We start from the raw sequence: 15,800 nt of genomic DNA on the forward strand, positions 1-15,800 counted from the left end.
TCTTCCTATAATGCATCCTCTCTGAAATGCCACTTACAAATAGCCCCTTTCAGCTACCAGTAGTTTGCCATTAAAAAGATCAAGGTTCTTAAGTGTCAAAAATGCTGACACTTGGGCTTCCCTGGTGGCGCAGTGGTTGAGAATCTGCCTGCTAATGCAGGGGACACGGGTTCGAGCCCTGGTCTGGGAAGATCCCACGTGCCGCGGAGCAACTAGGCCCGTGAGCCACAACTACTGAGCCTGCGTGTCTGGAGCCTGTGCTCCACAACAAGAGGCCACGACAGTGAGAGGTCCGCGCACCGCGATGAAGAGTGGCCCCGCTTGCCACAACTAGAGAAAGCCCTGGCACAGAAATGAAGACCCAACACAGCCAAAAATAAAAATAAGTAAATTAAAAGAAGGCTCAACATTAAAAAAAAAAAAAATGCTGACACTTTCATTTTGGAGGATTTTCTTTATTGTGGCTTTTTAATTGTATGTTTTTATACAAAACAGCTGTTAGGAATTTTGTTGTTTGTTTGATGCTTGTTAGGTGGTGGTGGGTTGAAGTGGAGACTGGCAAAGAAGGAATAACAATAGATATTCTTTATTTAGCTAGGCATTGAAGTAAGAAAAGGCTTTCATCTGTGTTAATTATTTAAAATTTTATTATATTGTGATAAAAACACAATATGAGATGCAGTCTCTTAACAAATTTTTAAGTGTGCAGAACAGTATTGTTAAATATAGATGCAGTCTTGTACAGCAGATCTCTAGAATGTATTAATATTGCTTAACTGAAGCTTTGTGCCAGTTAATTAGCAAGTCCTATTTCCTCGTTCCCCAGCCCTTGGCAACCACCATTCCACTCTTTGATTCTATGAATTTGCCTGTGTTAGACACCTCATATAAATGGAATCATATAGTATTTGTGACTGGCTTATTTCACTTAGATAGATGTCCTCAAGGTTCATCCATGTTGTCACATATCGCAGAATTTCCTTTTTATTTAAAGGCTGAATAATATTTCATTGTATGTATATATCACGTATTGTTTATCCATCCATCCATCAACAGAGACTTAGATTTTTTCTACCTCTTGGCTATAGTGAATAGTGCTGCAGTGAAAATGGGAGTGCTAATATCTCTTTGAGATCCTGATTTCAATTCTTGTGGATAATGATCCATAAGTGCAATTGTAGGATCATATATGGTAGTTCTATTTTTAATTTTTTGAGGAGTCTGCATATTGTTTTCCATAGCAGCTGCACCATTTTGTATTCCCACCAGCAGTGTACATGGGTTCCGATTTCTCCACATCCTTGCCAACACTTCTTTTTTTGATAACGACCACCCAGACAGGTGTGAGATGATGTCTTTTTGTGGTTTTGATTTTATTTCCCTGATGATTAATGACACTGAGCACTTTTCATATACATGTTGGCCATTTGTGTGTCTTCTTTGGGAAAATGTCTATTCAAATCGTTCGCCCACTTTAAAATTGTGTTATTTGTTTTATGCTATTGAGTTGTAGGAGTTCCTTATATATTTTGGAAATTAACCCTATATCAGATGTATGTTTTGCAAATATTTTCTCTCATTCTATAGGTTGCCTTTTCACTCTGTTGATTGTTTCCTTTGCTGTGTAGAAGCTTTTTAGTTTGATGTAGTCCTATGTCTGTTTTTGCTTTTATTGCCCATGCTTTGGGAGCATAGCCATAAAATTATTGACGAAACCAACGTCCTGAAGCTTTTCCCCTATGCTTTCTTCTAGGTTTTAAGTCTTTAATCCATTTTGAGTTGATTTTTGTATATGGTGTGAGATAAGGATCCAGTTTCATTCTTTTGCATGTGGATATCCAGTTTTCCCAGCATCATTTGTTGAAGAGACTGTCCTTTTCCCATTGTATGTTCTTGGCACCCTTGTTGACCAGTTACCCTTATGTGCATGTATTTATTTCTAGGGTCTGTAGTCTGTTCTATTGTTCTATATGTCTGTCTTTATGCCAGTACTGTTCTGTTTTAATTACTGTAGCTTTGTAATGTATTTTGAAATCATGAAGTGTGATGCCTCCAGCTTTGTTCTTCTTTCTCAAGGTAGATTTGGCTATTCAGGGCCTTGTTTAATCTTCACAACAATTCTTTGAGTTAAGTACCTTTGTCTCCACTCTGCAAATGAAGAAAAGTAACTTGCCTAATATCAGCTAGTAAGAGCTGGAGCTGGGAATGCACTTGAGTGCTGTCTGACTACAAAGCCAGTGTGCTTTACCATTGCATTTCATGCCTCTCAGCAAATGGAGAGTCATGAATTCAATAGGACACATACATAAAATTAGTTTAGCCTCAGAGAGTTTTACTTAGTTATTCACCTGAAAAATGCCTATGATATTGTATACCTCATAGATTTTTGAGGAGAATTTGTTTCCTGAAAAGCATTATGAGATTCTGAAGAGAGTACCAAAACTATGCCAATTTCTAAAAAGAGCTTAATAATCTTTCATTGCAATGAATAATCAAACAACCTAAACAGACTCATTAGTTTCACTCTGTACTCTAAATTAAGCAGTATCAGGCCCCTCCTTCCACCCTCTCCCACACATAATACATCCTGGAAAAGCTATCTTTTTATTGGTTGAATATATTAGTCAGTCACAAGGCGTAAAAAGTACTGCCACTGCTCTGTTTGCATTTATGAATTAACAGATGTGCCTGGTTTGAAAAATGGATTCATTTCTTGGTGGGAAGAAAAATCTTTAGTTTTTCACTTTATTTTTTTATGTATGGGATTTTCACTAACCTTGGACCAGTTACTTGCCAGGAAGAACATAAGGTGAGTAAGTGCACATCTTTTAATATAATGCATCTGCAAACTTCAGTGCAAGTATGAAATTATGTGGTTCTGTAATTTCTTTATATTGTTGCACAGCTACATTTGTTAACAATTCAAAATGGATATACTAGATTAGATCATTTGGTAGCTACTAAAATCATTGAATGAGAGTTTATAAATAAGAGATTAAAACATAATCTTTATTATAAGAGGGAAGAGTTAATTTATTTGTTCAAAATATCCAAGAAACATTTGTATTATGTATCAAAGTATATCTCTATGAGAAAATGACTCAAATCAGTGTTCTTGTTTCCTTTATACTTATAAGTAAATGTTAATTTCGGTTTCTCCTGCTGTTTTTATGTGAGAAGAGAGTAAGAAAACATTTAAAAACCTCAGAAATATGTTACCTGTCCCCCAAAGAATAGGTATTAAATCATTTTAACTAGTAGGAGATGGTAATTGTGTGGAGTACATACTATTTAAAACTAACAAGCAAAATTTCTATTTCTGTTTCCTTTGTCCTTTTGGCTTCTTTCCATACCATGTAAGGGAACATATAGAGATTTCTATATAAAGAAGAACATGCAAAATCTGAATAGCAATTAACTTATGTCATATCCCCCAATTACTCATTATGTGCTCTCACAACAAATCCATCAGGGGATTTAGTGTGAGCACAAAGGAAGGTGTCAAGCAGGATGATCTGCCAAAACTTGTGTTAAGGAATTCTTAAGTCATCAGCTAATAAAAACAGTAAGTACAGGTATTTTTTATTTGTTTCCAAATCAGTTAGTGCTTTCCTTCAGGTTCACTTTCAAGTAATAAGTGACCTATACTCCTTAGGTGGTTAAAGCTTAGTAATGTTTCCTCACCTGGTTTATACAGAAATGACTGATTTATGTATTACACTGGTAAAATATACACCAAGAACTGTAAAAATCCCAATTCTGTTTTTGAAGCAAGATTAATGGGTTTAAATAATTTTAGTTCCAGAAGAGACCGTAGAAATCATACAAATCAGTGATCATTTGAATCTAATAATATGTCATATTAATTCATTATGAAGGAAACAACAGTTGCTGTTTTGTGAATGTTCTTTCATATCATAGATCTGGAATTTAAAATATATTTCAACTCTATGAGTAATTCAAGGTTCTTAAGTCTCTAGGAAGGGTGATTGTATTTTAAGCCTGATACATGTTACCTGAGCTTAGAGAAAGTAGGGGTCATCACTCTTCATTTACATATTCCTTCCTCAAATTGGGTTTATACTTAAACAAAAAGGAAATCTTTTCCCTCTCACACAGCACCCCCCGTGATCTCCCATTTCCCACTTGCCTTTCAGAGTTTGTTCGTTCATTAAATTGTTAGTTCATTTATGCATGTAACACATAGTTTTAATACTTGATACTTTTAAATAGGCACAGTGCTAGGTGCTGGTTGTACAATGGTGAGCAAAACAGATATAGTCTCTGCCCTCATGGACCTTTAAATCTAGAACAGAGGTGCTCATTAATCAAATGAATGATATTATTACAAATAAACTGTGAAATGTGCTTTGAAAGAAAAGTATGGTAGACTGTGAACACATATAATAGGGGGATCTGAACTAGTCTGAAAAGTTAGGGACAGTGTTTCTGAGGAAGTTATATTTGAGCTGTGATATGGAGGACATGACAAGGAGGTAGGGAGAAGGGCAGGATGGAGAACATTCCAGGTAGAGGGGACAGCAGGTTGCTAAGACTCTTACGAGGGAAGAAGGGAACATGAAGTATTCAGGGAACTGAACTAAAGAACGCTAGTGTATCTGGAGGAGAGAGGGGCGGAGGCAAAATGAGCACAACTAGCAGGCTGAGGCCTTTCAGGGCCTTGTAGGCCTTGGTAGGAACTTCACCTTCATCTTCATGAAGGCATACTTGGGAGACTCATGATGGAACACCTGGTAAATCAAAAATATTTCACCAGCCACTGCAAGCCTAGGGCTCTTGATTACTTTTCATGTATTGCAGAGTTCCCTTTTACTGGAAAAGGGTCTGAATATTTTAGTGCTAATGTAGGTTTACTTTTTTTACATTAAAAATCAGTGTTTCTTAGTTTATTCACATGGATAATTTAAACCAGATAATCCTTTAGTTCTACTTTAGTTCAGAGATCATGTAGTGATGTGAAAATGCATGTGTACTGTATTTTGTCTTTGGTTGAGATTATGGCTTCCTTTAAAACCTCATTAGTTTAGGCTTATGGGTGTGGGCAAGGCCTATCCAAATTAGAGTTTATTTGAAAAAGAATATAGCAGCATTATTGTATGTCCATAGATTCATTGAAATGAAAATAAGCCTATTTTGTGTGCGAAAAGCTTTTCATTAGTGAACACGTGGAAATTTTTAATTAGTAGAGTCTCAAGCCAAGCATATTAATGATATGATAACTCATTCATTTATTCATATACTTTTATTCAGTAAACATTAAACTCCTTTGCTGACTAGATATTTTCAAATGACTTGATATATTATTATCTTATTTAGGTAAAATATATCTCAATTTTATGTTTTTGTTCATTAAAACATTTTAAAATTGAATCCTTAACCTTGTATCATGAATTATGATTTTTGGATAAAGTTCAAATTAAAAAAAATTAAAAATCTATTTGTATATGGTGATATTAGAAAGCTTGAAACTTTTCAAGAAATATTTCTGGAGTATTAGTCTTTCTTTCATGTATTCAGTTGCTGTTTAACTTGTACTATAGAATTTGGAGTTTAAGTAGGAGAGATCTTTCGGCTAAAGCATATCTCTATTGTGGTTATATGATTATTTTGGTCGGAGCCTCACTCTTGCTGCTCAGGAAATTTAATTTCTTAGTGCTCCTAGGTGTGATTTGATTCAGCGGACTGATTAATGCTAACCGTACTCACAAGAGACATAGTATAAATCAGAATGCTAATTTATAAATTTTTAAAGTAAGGCATCTTTTAAAAAAGAATAAGTTAGAAAAATTTATCAAAGTAATACATATACATGGTTAAAACAATCAAATGGTACCAAGACACATAATAAATTATTAAAAAACTGTCTCCTATTTTGTCAGCTTTTCTCTAGTAACAAACAACTGCAAAATTCCAGAATCTTACAATCTCAAACATTTATTTCTCACCCCTGTTACAGCTACAGGTGGGCTGCCATGGCCCTGCTCCAGCTCTGTTTCCCATGTCTTCTCATTTCAAGACCCAGACTTGAAAGAGCAGCCTCTGTTTGGACATGCCATTATCATATCAAAGAGAAAAGGGCAAGGGGTGGTAGACGCATGTAACATCTCTTAAAGTTTCTGTGGAACTGGCACATTATTGCTTCCACTCATATTCCATTGGCCCATATTCCAAGACATATAGCCAAGCCTGATGACGGGGCAGGAAATATTCCCCCCACAGGGAGGTACTACAAGGAATATGGCCAAAGACAGGGATACATTCATCTCTGGGATTGCTGTTCCTAGGGAGTTAGTTGGGAACAATCATACAGTCCACCACTGTATGTATTAAATATTATTATTTAAATGATATATGCAGATGATTTCTCAATTTATACATTTTAGATTTTGTGTAACAACTTCCTTTTATTATCAACAGAGTATTTAACATATAACATGGTCTCTCAGATCCTCCTTTTGCGTAGAGATCTCCCTCTAGGTTTCCCTTCTTCAGAGCCCTTTTGTCCTGTTGCTCCGATCTGGATTGATTCTCTCTAGTTCTGATGTGCAGTAGCCATCCTTAGGTTTCTCTTCATCGTTCTTCTGAGTTTGATCCACTGTTTATTAGAATGTATGCTTTCCTCTTTCTTGGTTTTATCCCTTACTTTGGTGGAGCATGTCCTCCATTAGCTTTTGAAAGGGTGTAAGAAATACATTTTCTGAATCCTTGCATGATTCTTGTTTTTTATTTCTGGAAGCTTATAGGACATTTTCTTTCTTCCAGTCTTCAAAATGTTACAAGTACCTTATCTCACAACTATCAACTCAGAATGGATCCTCACATAGCTAAATGTAAACGCTGAAACTTTAAAACTTCTAGGTAAAATGCAAGAAAAAATCTTTGTGACCTTATGTTAGGAAATGTTTCTTTTAGACACAAAAAAATGGACAATAAAAGAAAAACAAATTCATTAGACTTTTGAAATGTAAAACTTTTGCTTTCTGAAAGTCACCATTAAGAAAATGAAAAAGATATAGAATGGAAAAAATGATTTTCAATGCATATATCTGACAGAGAACTTGTATCTAGAACATACAAAGAATTCTTTCAACTCATAAGAGGACCATGAACTTATTTTTAAAAATTGGAAAAAGTTTTAAACACATACTTTACAAAATAAAATATATGAATGGCGTTAGACACAAGAAAAGATGCTCAGCATCATTAGTCATCAGGGAAATGAAAATTAAAACTACAATGAGATAGCAACCCACACCCATTAGAATGGCTACAATTAAGCAGACTGACAATACCAAATGTTTTGTCATAAGAATGTGGAGCTACAGGAAAGCTCACATGCTGAAACTGATAGGCAGTTTAAAAGTTAAACTTACACATTATGACTCAGCCATTCTACTCTGGGTATGTATTCAAGAGAAACAAAAATGTATTCCACAAAACCCCATAAATGTCCATCAGTGGGTCCATAGACAAAATGTGGTATATCCATACAATGAAATATTTCTCAGTAATAAAAAGGAATGAAATATTGATACATGTAACAAAATCAGTGAATTTTAGTCATTAAAAATCTGAAAGAATCCAGGCACCAAAGAATATATGTTACATGCTTCTGTTTATAATTGGAGAAGATACAAACTAACCTAAAGTGACAGAAAGTAAGTCTGTAGTTGCCTGTGGCAGAGGTGAAGGAAACATCACTTCACTGCAAAAGTGCATGAGGAAACTTCTGTGGGATGTAAATATTCTGTATCTTTATTGTGGCAGTGTGTCATAGGTATATGTCTATGCCCAAATCCATCAAATTGTACACATTGAATGGACTAATGCAGTTTACTATACTTAAATTATATGTCAATAGAGCTGATAAAGTGAAAAAATAATTGCATGCATATATGAATTTATTAACAGCATCTAGTAGAAATATAGTTATGAATTTATCATCTTAAATTCTCACTAGCTGTTAGAGGTTGTATTACAAGGAGAGTGGTGCATTTAATTTTTAATTGGTTCCATATAATTAATTCTAAAGCATTTCACTGTAATATAGATTTAGTAACTCTTTATATCCAAAATTATGTTTTGCATATAGATAATAATGTATAATATATATATTTCTCTAATTGTAAAAGTGTTGGGTTTATATGACAGTTATATATATAGGTCTTAGATAGGAATCTCTAAATATAGAATTTGATCTGTATTCTCATATATTACAGGTACAACTTATGAAAAATTAAAAATATGCAGTAAACTAAAAATTTTTATGACATGACACAATTGGAGATTTAAACTGTGATATTTAGTATTAAAGAATTATTAATATTTTCTAGATATAATTGGGTTGTTACTTTTTAAAGTCCTTATCTTTTAGAAATACATACCTAAATAAATATAATTTCTGATATTTTCTTCATAATAATACTAGAGTGGGGAAGTGGGTGGGCACATAGGTAAAACAGGATTGGTTATGACTTGATAATTACTAAAACTGGATGATGGGCACAGGTACTTGGGGAGGGTGAAGGAGCTTATATTTTTCTGTTTAAATTTGTGTATGTTTGCAATATTCCACGATAAAAAGATGTATATATCTTCTAACATAGCAATTTCACTTCTAGGAATTTATCTTAAGGAACTTCTCAGGAGTATGAACAAATAATCCATGATAATGTTCAATGTAGTGTTGTTTATTAATTGGAAACAAATACTTAATAAGTTTTTAGTTTAAATAAATTAATACATTTGTATGATGTAATACCACATGGAATTCAAAATTATGTCAGAAAAATATGTAATAACGTGGGAAAATATTTGTGATATATTTTTAAGTAAAAAAAAATTACACACTTTAAAACGGGATGTTTATAAGACTCTGTTTAAATGATATAAAAAATAAATTATATTTGTGTGTAGGGTGTGTATGCATGTATGTAGAGTGAAACACTGGAAGGATATATTATTATAATTTATATCTTCATAATTTTCAGAAATACCTTTTTGGCAATAGAGTCTGTCTTTTTTTTAAATAAAAAGGGTTGAATATTTTTGCTTTAATATGTTGACTGTACAATGTGGTATAAAATTTCACTGTAAAATATTTTATTATGTTTTATTATTTGGTTATTTGATTTATTATTTGGTTATTATTTATTTTTGGTTGAACCTCAGTGGCTAGCATACTGCTTGGCACATAGTAAACTCTCAGAGTAGATTGTTTATTCAATGAATGAACATTAGGGTTGATATTTAAAAATTTTTTCTACTTTAAAATTTTCAGTCTTTTCCTTATTTTCTTTGAAGAACATATATAGTATTACTTTTTAAATCAGAAATTCACTATTCAAAAGTGAACAGTTTTGACAGGCTAAGGTTCTGCTCCTCTACTCGGAGATGTAACAAACCAAAATGTCCTTAAAATTACATATAAAATCTAAAATGTAGATATTTGTTCAGCATCTTTTTATTTTTCTTTCTTCTAGTTTCAGCTCTCCAACATCTTCGAATAAAGAAGTGGTTATGAACAATGGTAAGACTTGTAATTTCCCTTATGATTCCTTGGGGGGTGGAGGAAGGGTTCTGTCTGTGATGGGCTTCCCTGAACACCAGTACTGGCATCAGCAGTCTGATGTGAAAATCTCTGAAACTACAGTATTCTAAATTATGAGGCAAAAGAGACTTAAGCCTGTGCTTAGCATATTATTGTCACTCAATTACATTAATAAATATATGACACTTAGCCTTTGTACTCATATCATTTTATTTGACAGATCAGCAGAATAATGGAGGAATGAAACCAGTGCAGGATTTCACAATAGGAATCACACAGGTATGAACATGTTAGGAAACTAGATTGTATCATAAAAAAAAGTAAACACATTTCAATCAGGTCAGAGCCCCTGTGAAAATATAAGTAATAATTCTGTTAATAACTAACATTCTTGCTTGAACTTTAGGTGAGGAAATGTATTATGGTAATCTTATAGTTGAGAAAACACTAAAGTTTCACTTGCTGTCATATACAGTATTTTCATTACAATATTCAGTTTTACTTTTGTTCCTTTCCAGATAGGATCACTATAGTAACAGTTTATCTTTGGTTACTGGTAAACTTGGGTTGTTGCTGCCTGTTCAATTTCTCTTTTATCTCTATTTACACTGGAGTAATTGGTATGGAATAGTTGCTCTGGATAAGTGGATCTTCTTTCGGATAGAGACCTGCCTTTATGATCTCCAGAGTGACATACTGAAGTGCATTGTCTTGGGCTTCCTGGAAATCTGCAAAGGTTTCATAAGATGTAGAATAAGGTTAGAATACCTTGCTAGTTTATGTATATTAAATGACCTGGAACTACACTGTCCAAGAGAGTAGACACTAGCCACATGCTGCTATTTAAATTTAAATTCAAATTGGATAATGTTAAGTAAAATTAAAAATTAAGCTCTTCAATTGTACTGGCTACATTTCCAGTGTATAATAGCCAATATCACAGGAAGTTCTGTTGGACATTAACGGTCTGGAGAATTACGCTTGATTTTCAGAAACCTCTTGTTTTCTTTGTTTAACATATTAATGAATTTATTTAAAGTTCTGAATTATTTGGGTTCTTATGATATTATTTTTTGAAAAGATTACCGCCATTAGTTTCAAGGCATGGTGAATTTAAAAAAAAAATTAATAGACTTTTTTTTTTAGTAGTCTTAGGTTTACAGAAAAAACTGACCACAAGTACACAATATTCCCATATACCTCTCCAGTCTGCAGCCCCCACGCCTGCTAATTTCCCCTGTATTTAAAATCTTTCATTAGTGTGATGCATTTGTTAAAACTGATAATCCACTACTGATACATTATTAACTAAAGTTCATAGTTTACATTAGCATTCATTCTTTGTGTCGCACATTTTATGGGTTTTAACAAATGTATAATGATATCTATCTACTATTACAGTATTATACAGACTAATAGTTTCATGGCCCTAACAATCTGGTGCACTCCACCTATTTATTCCCTCTTCCTCCCCCAGCACGGTGACTGGTGACTTTTTAAAGTCATTATTGCTAATATTATTACTTTCAAAGTTGGTTTTTGGTTTGTTTGTTTTTATAATTTGGTTCTTTACATTTTTGGTGCTTTGTGGAACTGGGTTCATGTGCCTTTCAGGTATACCTATCATTTTTAGGCTTGATAGGTCCACCCATCTTTTCCCCACAATAGCATGGACTCTGAAGCTAGCAGTTTCAACAGGTTTTGAATTGGCTTTTTTACTTCCAAGAAGCCTTTTGTACCATGGATACAAATTCGTATCTTAAATTTCATTTATTTGGTTAATTAGGCTAACTACAATCTGAGCAGACAAAGATTTAGAAAAAGAGCCTTGGTATGCATCCAGCCATCATAGCCCGGTTAATGTCTCCGTGGATGGAATTCCCTGCATTCTCTTTTGGGCCAAAAGAATAACAATTAAATTTAAGAATCAGACCTGGCTGGACCTTAGAGATGAAGCCATTGGCCACAAGGCAACAGTGGACGCTGGCAACTCAAATTGCAGTGAAGGAAGTGCCATGTAACTTGACTGCTTTGCTGGAGCAAGCCCTTAGGGCGAGTGTAGCCTGTTAACTGGGTGGTCCAGTTTTCTGTCATTTCGGAAAGTAGAAGTAGGCTCCTTTGTACATGACCCTGACATACATTTCTGAGGAAACGTCTAATGTCTAAAATGAAAGAACAAGTCAGAAATTAATTTTTTTAATTTCTTATTTTTTTCCCCAATAATTTTATTCTGAACGCTTTAGCTAATTGTTATAATACTTTGTGGAAGTTCAGGATTCTGAAAATGAAGTTTCCCAAACTCGTTCTGAAAAAGAGAAAGAATTCCAGGCTCTATGTCAACTCCAAATGTGAGGTGTCAAACTACTTTTGTCCCAGCAGGAAGGAAATTGCATATCGGTGAGCAGAGTCATACATATTCTAGTGGGTGAAACAAAGAAAGCTGACTCCATCTAGCCAGGGCAGATATTTGATTCTAGGAAGTGTTCTGAAGTTATGGAACATTGCCTGTTTGCAAATGTGCAAGGGTAACTTTGAATGGCCAAATTTCAGAGAATTCTTTAGGACATTTAAAAAATGATTAGAATAATTATTTTTGAGTTGAGATAAGCAGATTAAACAACTATCCCTATCGAAGAGGAAGTCAATTTCCAGTGCCTTTTTCTGCTTTTCAGCCATCCAAGCAGATATTTTTTGCTTGTATTTGTTTTGGTCCAGAGGGAGGAAGTCTGGCATGTCCCACTTGCTTTCTATAAAGCTCCTTGCTTTCAACATTTGTTGGCATAATGGAGGCTTTTGGAAGATTCTCTGCATTTGTTCTGGCCTGGTTTAGATGGGCAGAATGCTTTGTATAAACCATAACATGCTCCGTGTTTGTGTGTGTGTGTGTGTGTGTGTGTGTGTGTTTCTCTGTATTATTATTATATAGTTTGGTGGGAACACTTTTTTATTTCTGAACTTCTCATTTAAAAATTCTTGATGATGGGTAAAAAATGGATTATATTCATGTATACTTACAAGTTACATTACAAGTTTTAGTAAGTATGTTGCTATTCACAATGACTATCTCTTATCAGAGAGCTAGGGAATTGTAAGCAAAACCCAGAGTCCTCCCGGATTTGTTTATTCTGTTACAGCATAACTATCAAAGAGACTCCAACATTGCTGAGAGCTCAGGACTGTTTCCTCAGCCTCTAATTAATTCCCTACAGTGCTCTTTATTTGTGGTCAGCTGCGGGGAGAGAGGCTGATTGCCTGGGGATAGTCTTGCCTGTCCATGGCTGACTGGCCCTCCTTGATTCCATTTATCCTGACCCCAGGGAATTTGTGGGGTAGATCAGGGCACCACAGCTTTTTGCTGGACTTTAGAAACCTTGATTATCACTGGGAACCTAGAGACAGAAAGAATTAAAACTTAGCTTCTAGGCCCAGTTCTGCCAGTGAGCTCTGTGGCTTTATAAACAGGAGCCACTCTAGGATCATCATGAGTGAGATGGAGATGGTGGCATCTATTACTAGCAGCTAACAGGACTGGAGCACTTGGAATTGGCCAGGCGCCTTGTGAGGACTTCACAGGTATGTTATCTGTTATTCCTCACAATGCTATTGCGAGTTAAGTCCCTGAGTCACAGGTACAGTTATCATCGGTGTTTCAGGTGAGGGTGAGCTTAGGAAACTTGTTAAGATCATACAGCCTGTATGGTAATAGAGCTGGGGTCTAAAACATCTTTAACAATGCCATTTTCCCTCCTCTCTCTTGGCCCTATCTCATTGCAGTGTGAAAATCAAATGAGGAAATGTATGCATGAGAACTTTGCCAAGTGCTACTCAAAGTATAAGATACTAATGACAACTAGAGTAAAATAGTGTCTAGTTACCTGGTAGAGAGGCCTAAGGAACCTTTGGTTTTCATAATACACAAGTTAATGATTTTTTTTTCTTTGTCACTGCCCAAGAATTCTAGTGGGTGAGTTCTGAGCGTGTATCATCCACCTTTTGGAGTCCTGCTCAGGTGAGTGTGCAGGCATCCTGGAGAGCCCTCCCAAGGGCATGATGGGGAGGCTTCCCAGGATGTGAGGCATTCAAGGACCAGCTGCTGAGACTGTCCCTGATTCCTGTGAATTGCATAGATTAGTGAGATGCCTTTGTTATGCTGGCAAGGAAATCTTATATTCAAGAACCAGAAAGGGAGTTGCGGAAAGAACAAACCCAAGCTAAGACATAACCATGTAAGGTCAAAAGCACAGATTAAAAAAAAAAATGACCATATTTTAGTGCTTGGAAACAAAATGTTCAGGGAAAGGCAAATTGTTGGCAGACAGATTTGCTACAGAAGTCTTTTTAAATAGTGAAAGCCTTACAAACAGAGCATAATCCCAGCATCTGTGTGTATTTTGAATTGAGGCAATTAAAGTCTCAAGAATTCAGAATCTGTTTTAAACATGGGAGGGTAGGGCGCTTGGAAGAGTAAATGAAGCTCTTTTTTGAGTGACTCCCTAGGTTGTATTTCCCCTTTATGGTGCAGCATGTGGTGCAGTGCTTGGCACATAAAAAAATCTCACTGAATGATTGCTGAATTTGCTTTGTTGAAATTGGGCCTCATGTTCTTTACTCCACAGCAGAGCATGTTAACAGCTTTCATTGAAACCAGGACTGCTGGAGAAAGCTCTTGGGACATCAGAAGCATGGAGGCCATTGAGCTGCTCCACCAGAGATTCGGGTGGGCGCAACGTGGCTTTGCTTGGAGCTTCAGTTCATTAGCTGGAGAGCCAATTTGTGGGTAACTAAGCTATTCTGATTCCTTGGAAGAACTAGAGAACTTCTGTTAGAGTAAGTGACCAGTCAAATTTATAAAGTACAATCCAAGAAATGCACTTCATTTCTTTAAAGTATTTTCAGTAATTTGTAACAGATTATCAGAATATTGTTAGAGAAAAATCCTCTTGAAAACTTGCTTTACCGAGTAAATTAGCTTATAAAGTGTTTGTAAATGAGTGCTTCTAAGGTACCTAAGCTTATGATGTTAGGAAATAAAGATATTTCTTTTAGCGATCTTATTAATACGGTTAATTTTGTGAATACTCCTTCCCTTTCTCCATAAGTAGTAGGAAGATAAATGAGCTCAGTCACTGACATTTCTATTTCTTGATAAGTGGGACCAAATTGATGAAATTATATTTGTGTGATTTTTTTCAAATTTGTAATTGGACATTTTATAACCACCTACTTTGGCTTTTTTGTTTTTATAATGTATATTGAGGTGTTATAACTTCAAGACATTATAATGTCACATATCAGTGTCATCCTTTATATATTTAAATTTCTCACATTTTCCCATTTCAATTGTATTTAGCTTTTCATCATTCTTATTTTTCAACCTTTTTGAAATTTAAATGAAATATAATAAACTGCACATATTTCAGGTATACAATTTGGTCAGTTTTGACATACGTTTATACCTGTGAAACGATCATCACAAGCAAGACAGCAAACATTTTCATCACACTCAGAAGTTTCTTTGTGCCCCTTTGTAATCCGTCCCTCTGCCATTCCCACCTTTCTAGGTAACCACTGTTCTGCTTCCTATTGTTATAGATTAGTTTGCATTTTCTAGAATTTTATATAACTATAATCATATAGTGTACGCTCTTTTTTAGTTTAGCTTCCTTCACTTAGTATAATGATCTTGATATTCTTCTACATTATTGCATGTGTCAAAGGAGTATTTCTTTTTACTGATGAGTAGTAAGTATTCCTTTGTGATATATCACAACTTATTTATCTTGATGGAAATTTGTTTTTCCTCCAGTTTTTAGATAACTTTCCAAATAAAGTTGCTGTAAATATTCATGTACAAGTCTTTATAGGAGCATATATGTTCATTTCTCTTAGGTGAATACCTAGGAGTGGAATGGCTAGATCATATGGTATGTGTATGTTTAGCTTATTAAGAAACTGCCAAATGGTTTTTTAAAGTGGTTGTAGCGTTTACCTTTCTACCAGCGTTGTATGAGAGTTCCAGCTACTTCACATCCTTACCAACATTAGGTATGATCAGTGTGGGACTACAGAGAAAATATTATTATGTTTCTGTATGGTTAGCAATTTCTAAACAAATTTTGCTCGGACCTGGGTTAAAAGATAAGTCTTGGAGTTAGTAAGGGATGTACCTCCTCACAGGAATGTGATTACATGTCAAGGAGTAATGAAACTCAGCACCATTGACATATTC

At 34.9% G+C, this 15,800-nt stretch overlaps 1 protein-coding gene across 1 annotated transcript in view; it reads left to right on the plus strand.

Moving 5' to 3' along the window:
• The window catches only part of LOC111184682 (uncharacterized), a 334,205-nt gene that overhangs the window by 13,165 nt on the left and 305,240 nt on the right, over positions 1 to 15,800 (plus strand). Inside the window, 4 exon segments of the mRNA XM_089909095.1 lie at positions 9,504 to 9,550; positions 9,792 to 9,850; positions 11,358 to 11,381; positions 11,383 to 11,588. Of these exon segments, the coding sequence (XP_089765221.1) occupies positions 9,504 to 9,550; positions 9,792 to 9,850; positions 11,358 to 11,381; positions 11,383 to 11,588 (336 nt within the window).

Source organism: Delphinapterus leucas, chromosome 3 (assembly GCF_059928025.1).
Source record: "Delphinapterus leucas isolate spDelLeu-1000000601 "Yukka" chromosome 3, BTC_Dleu_Yukka2, whole genome shotgun sequence".
Taxonomy (NCBI): domain Eukaryota; kingdom Metazoa; phylum Chordata; class Mammalia; order Artiodactyla; family Monodontidae; genus Delphinapterus; species Delphinapterus leucas.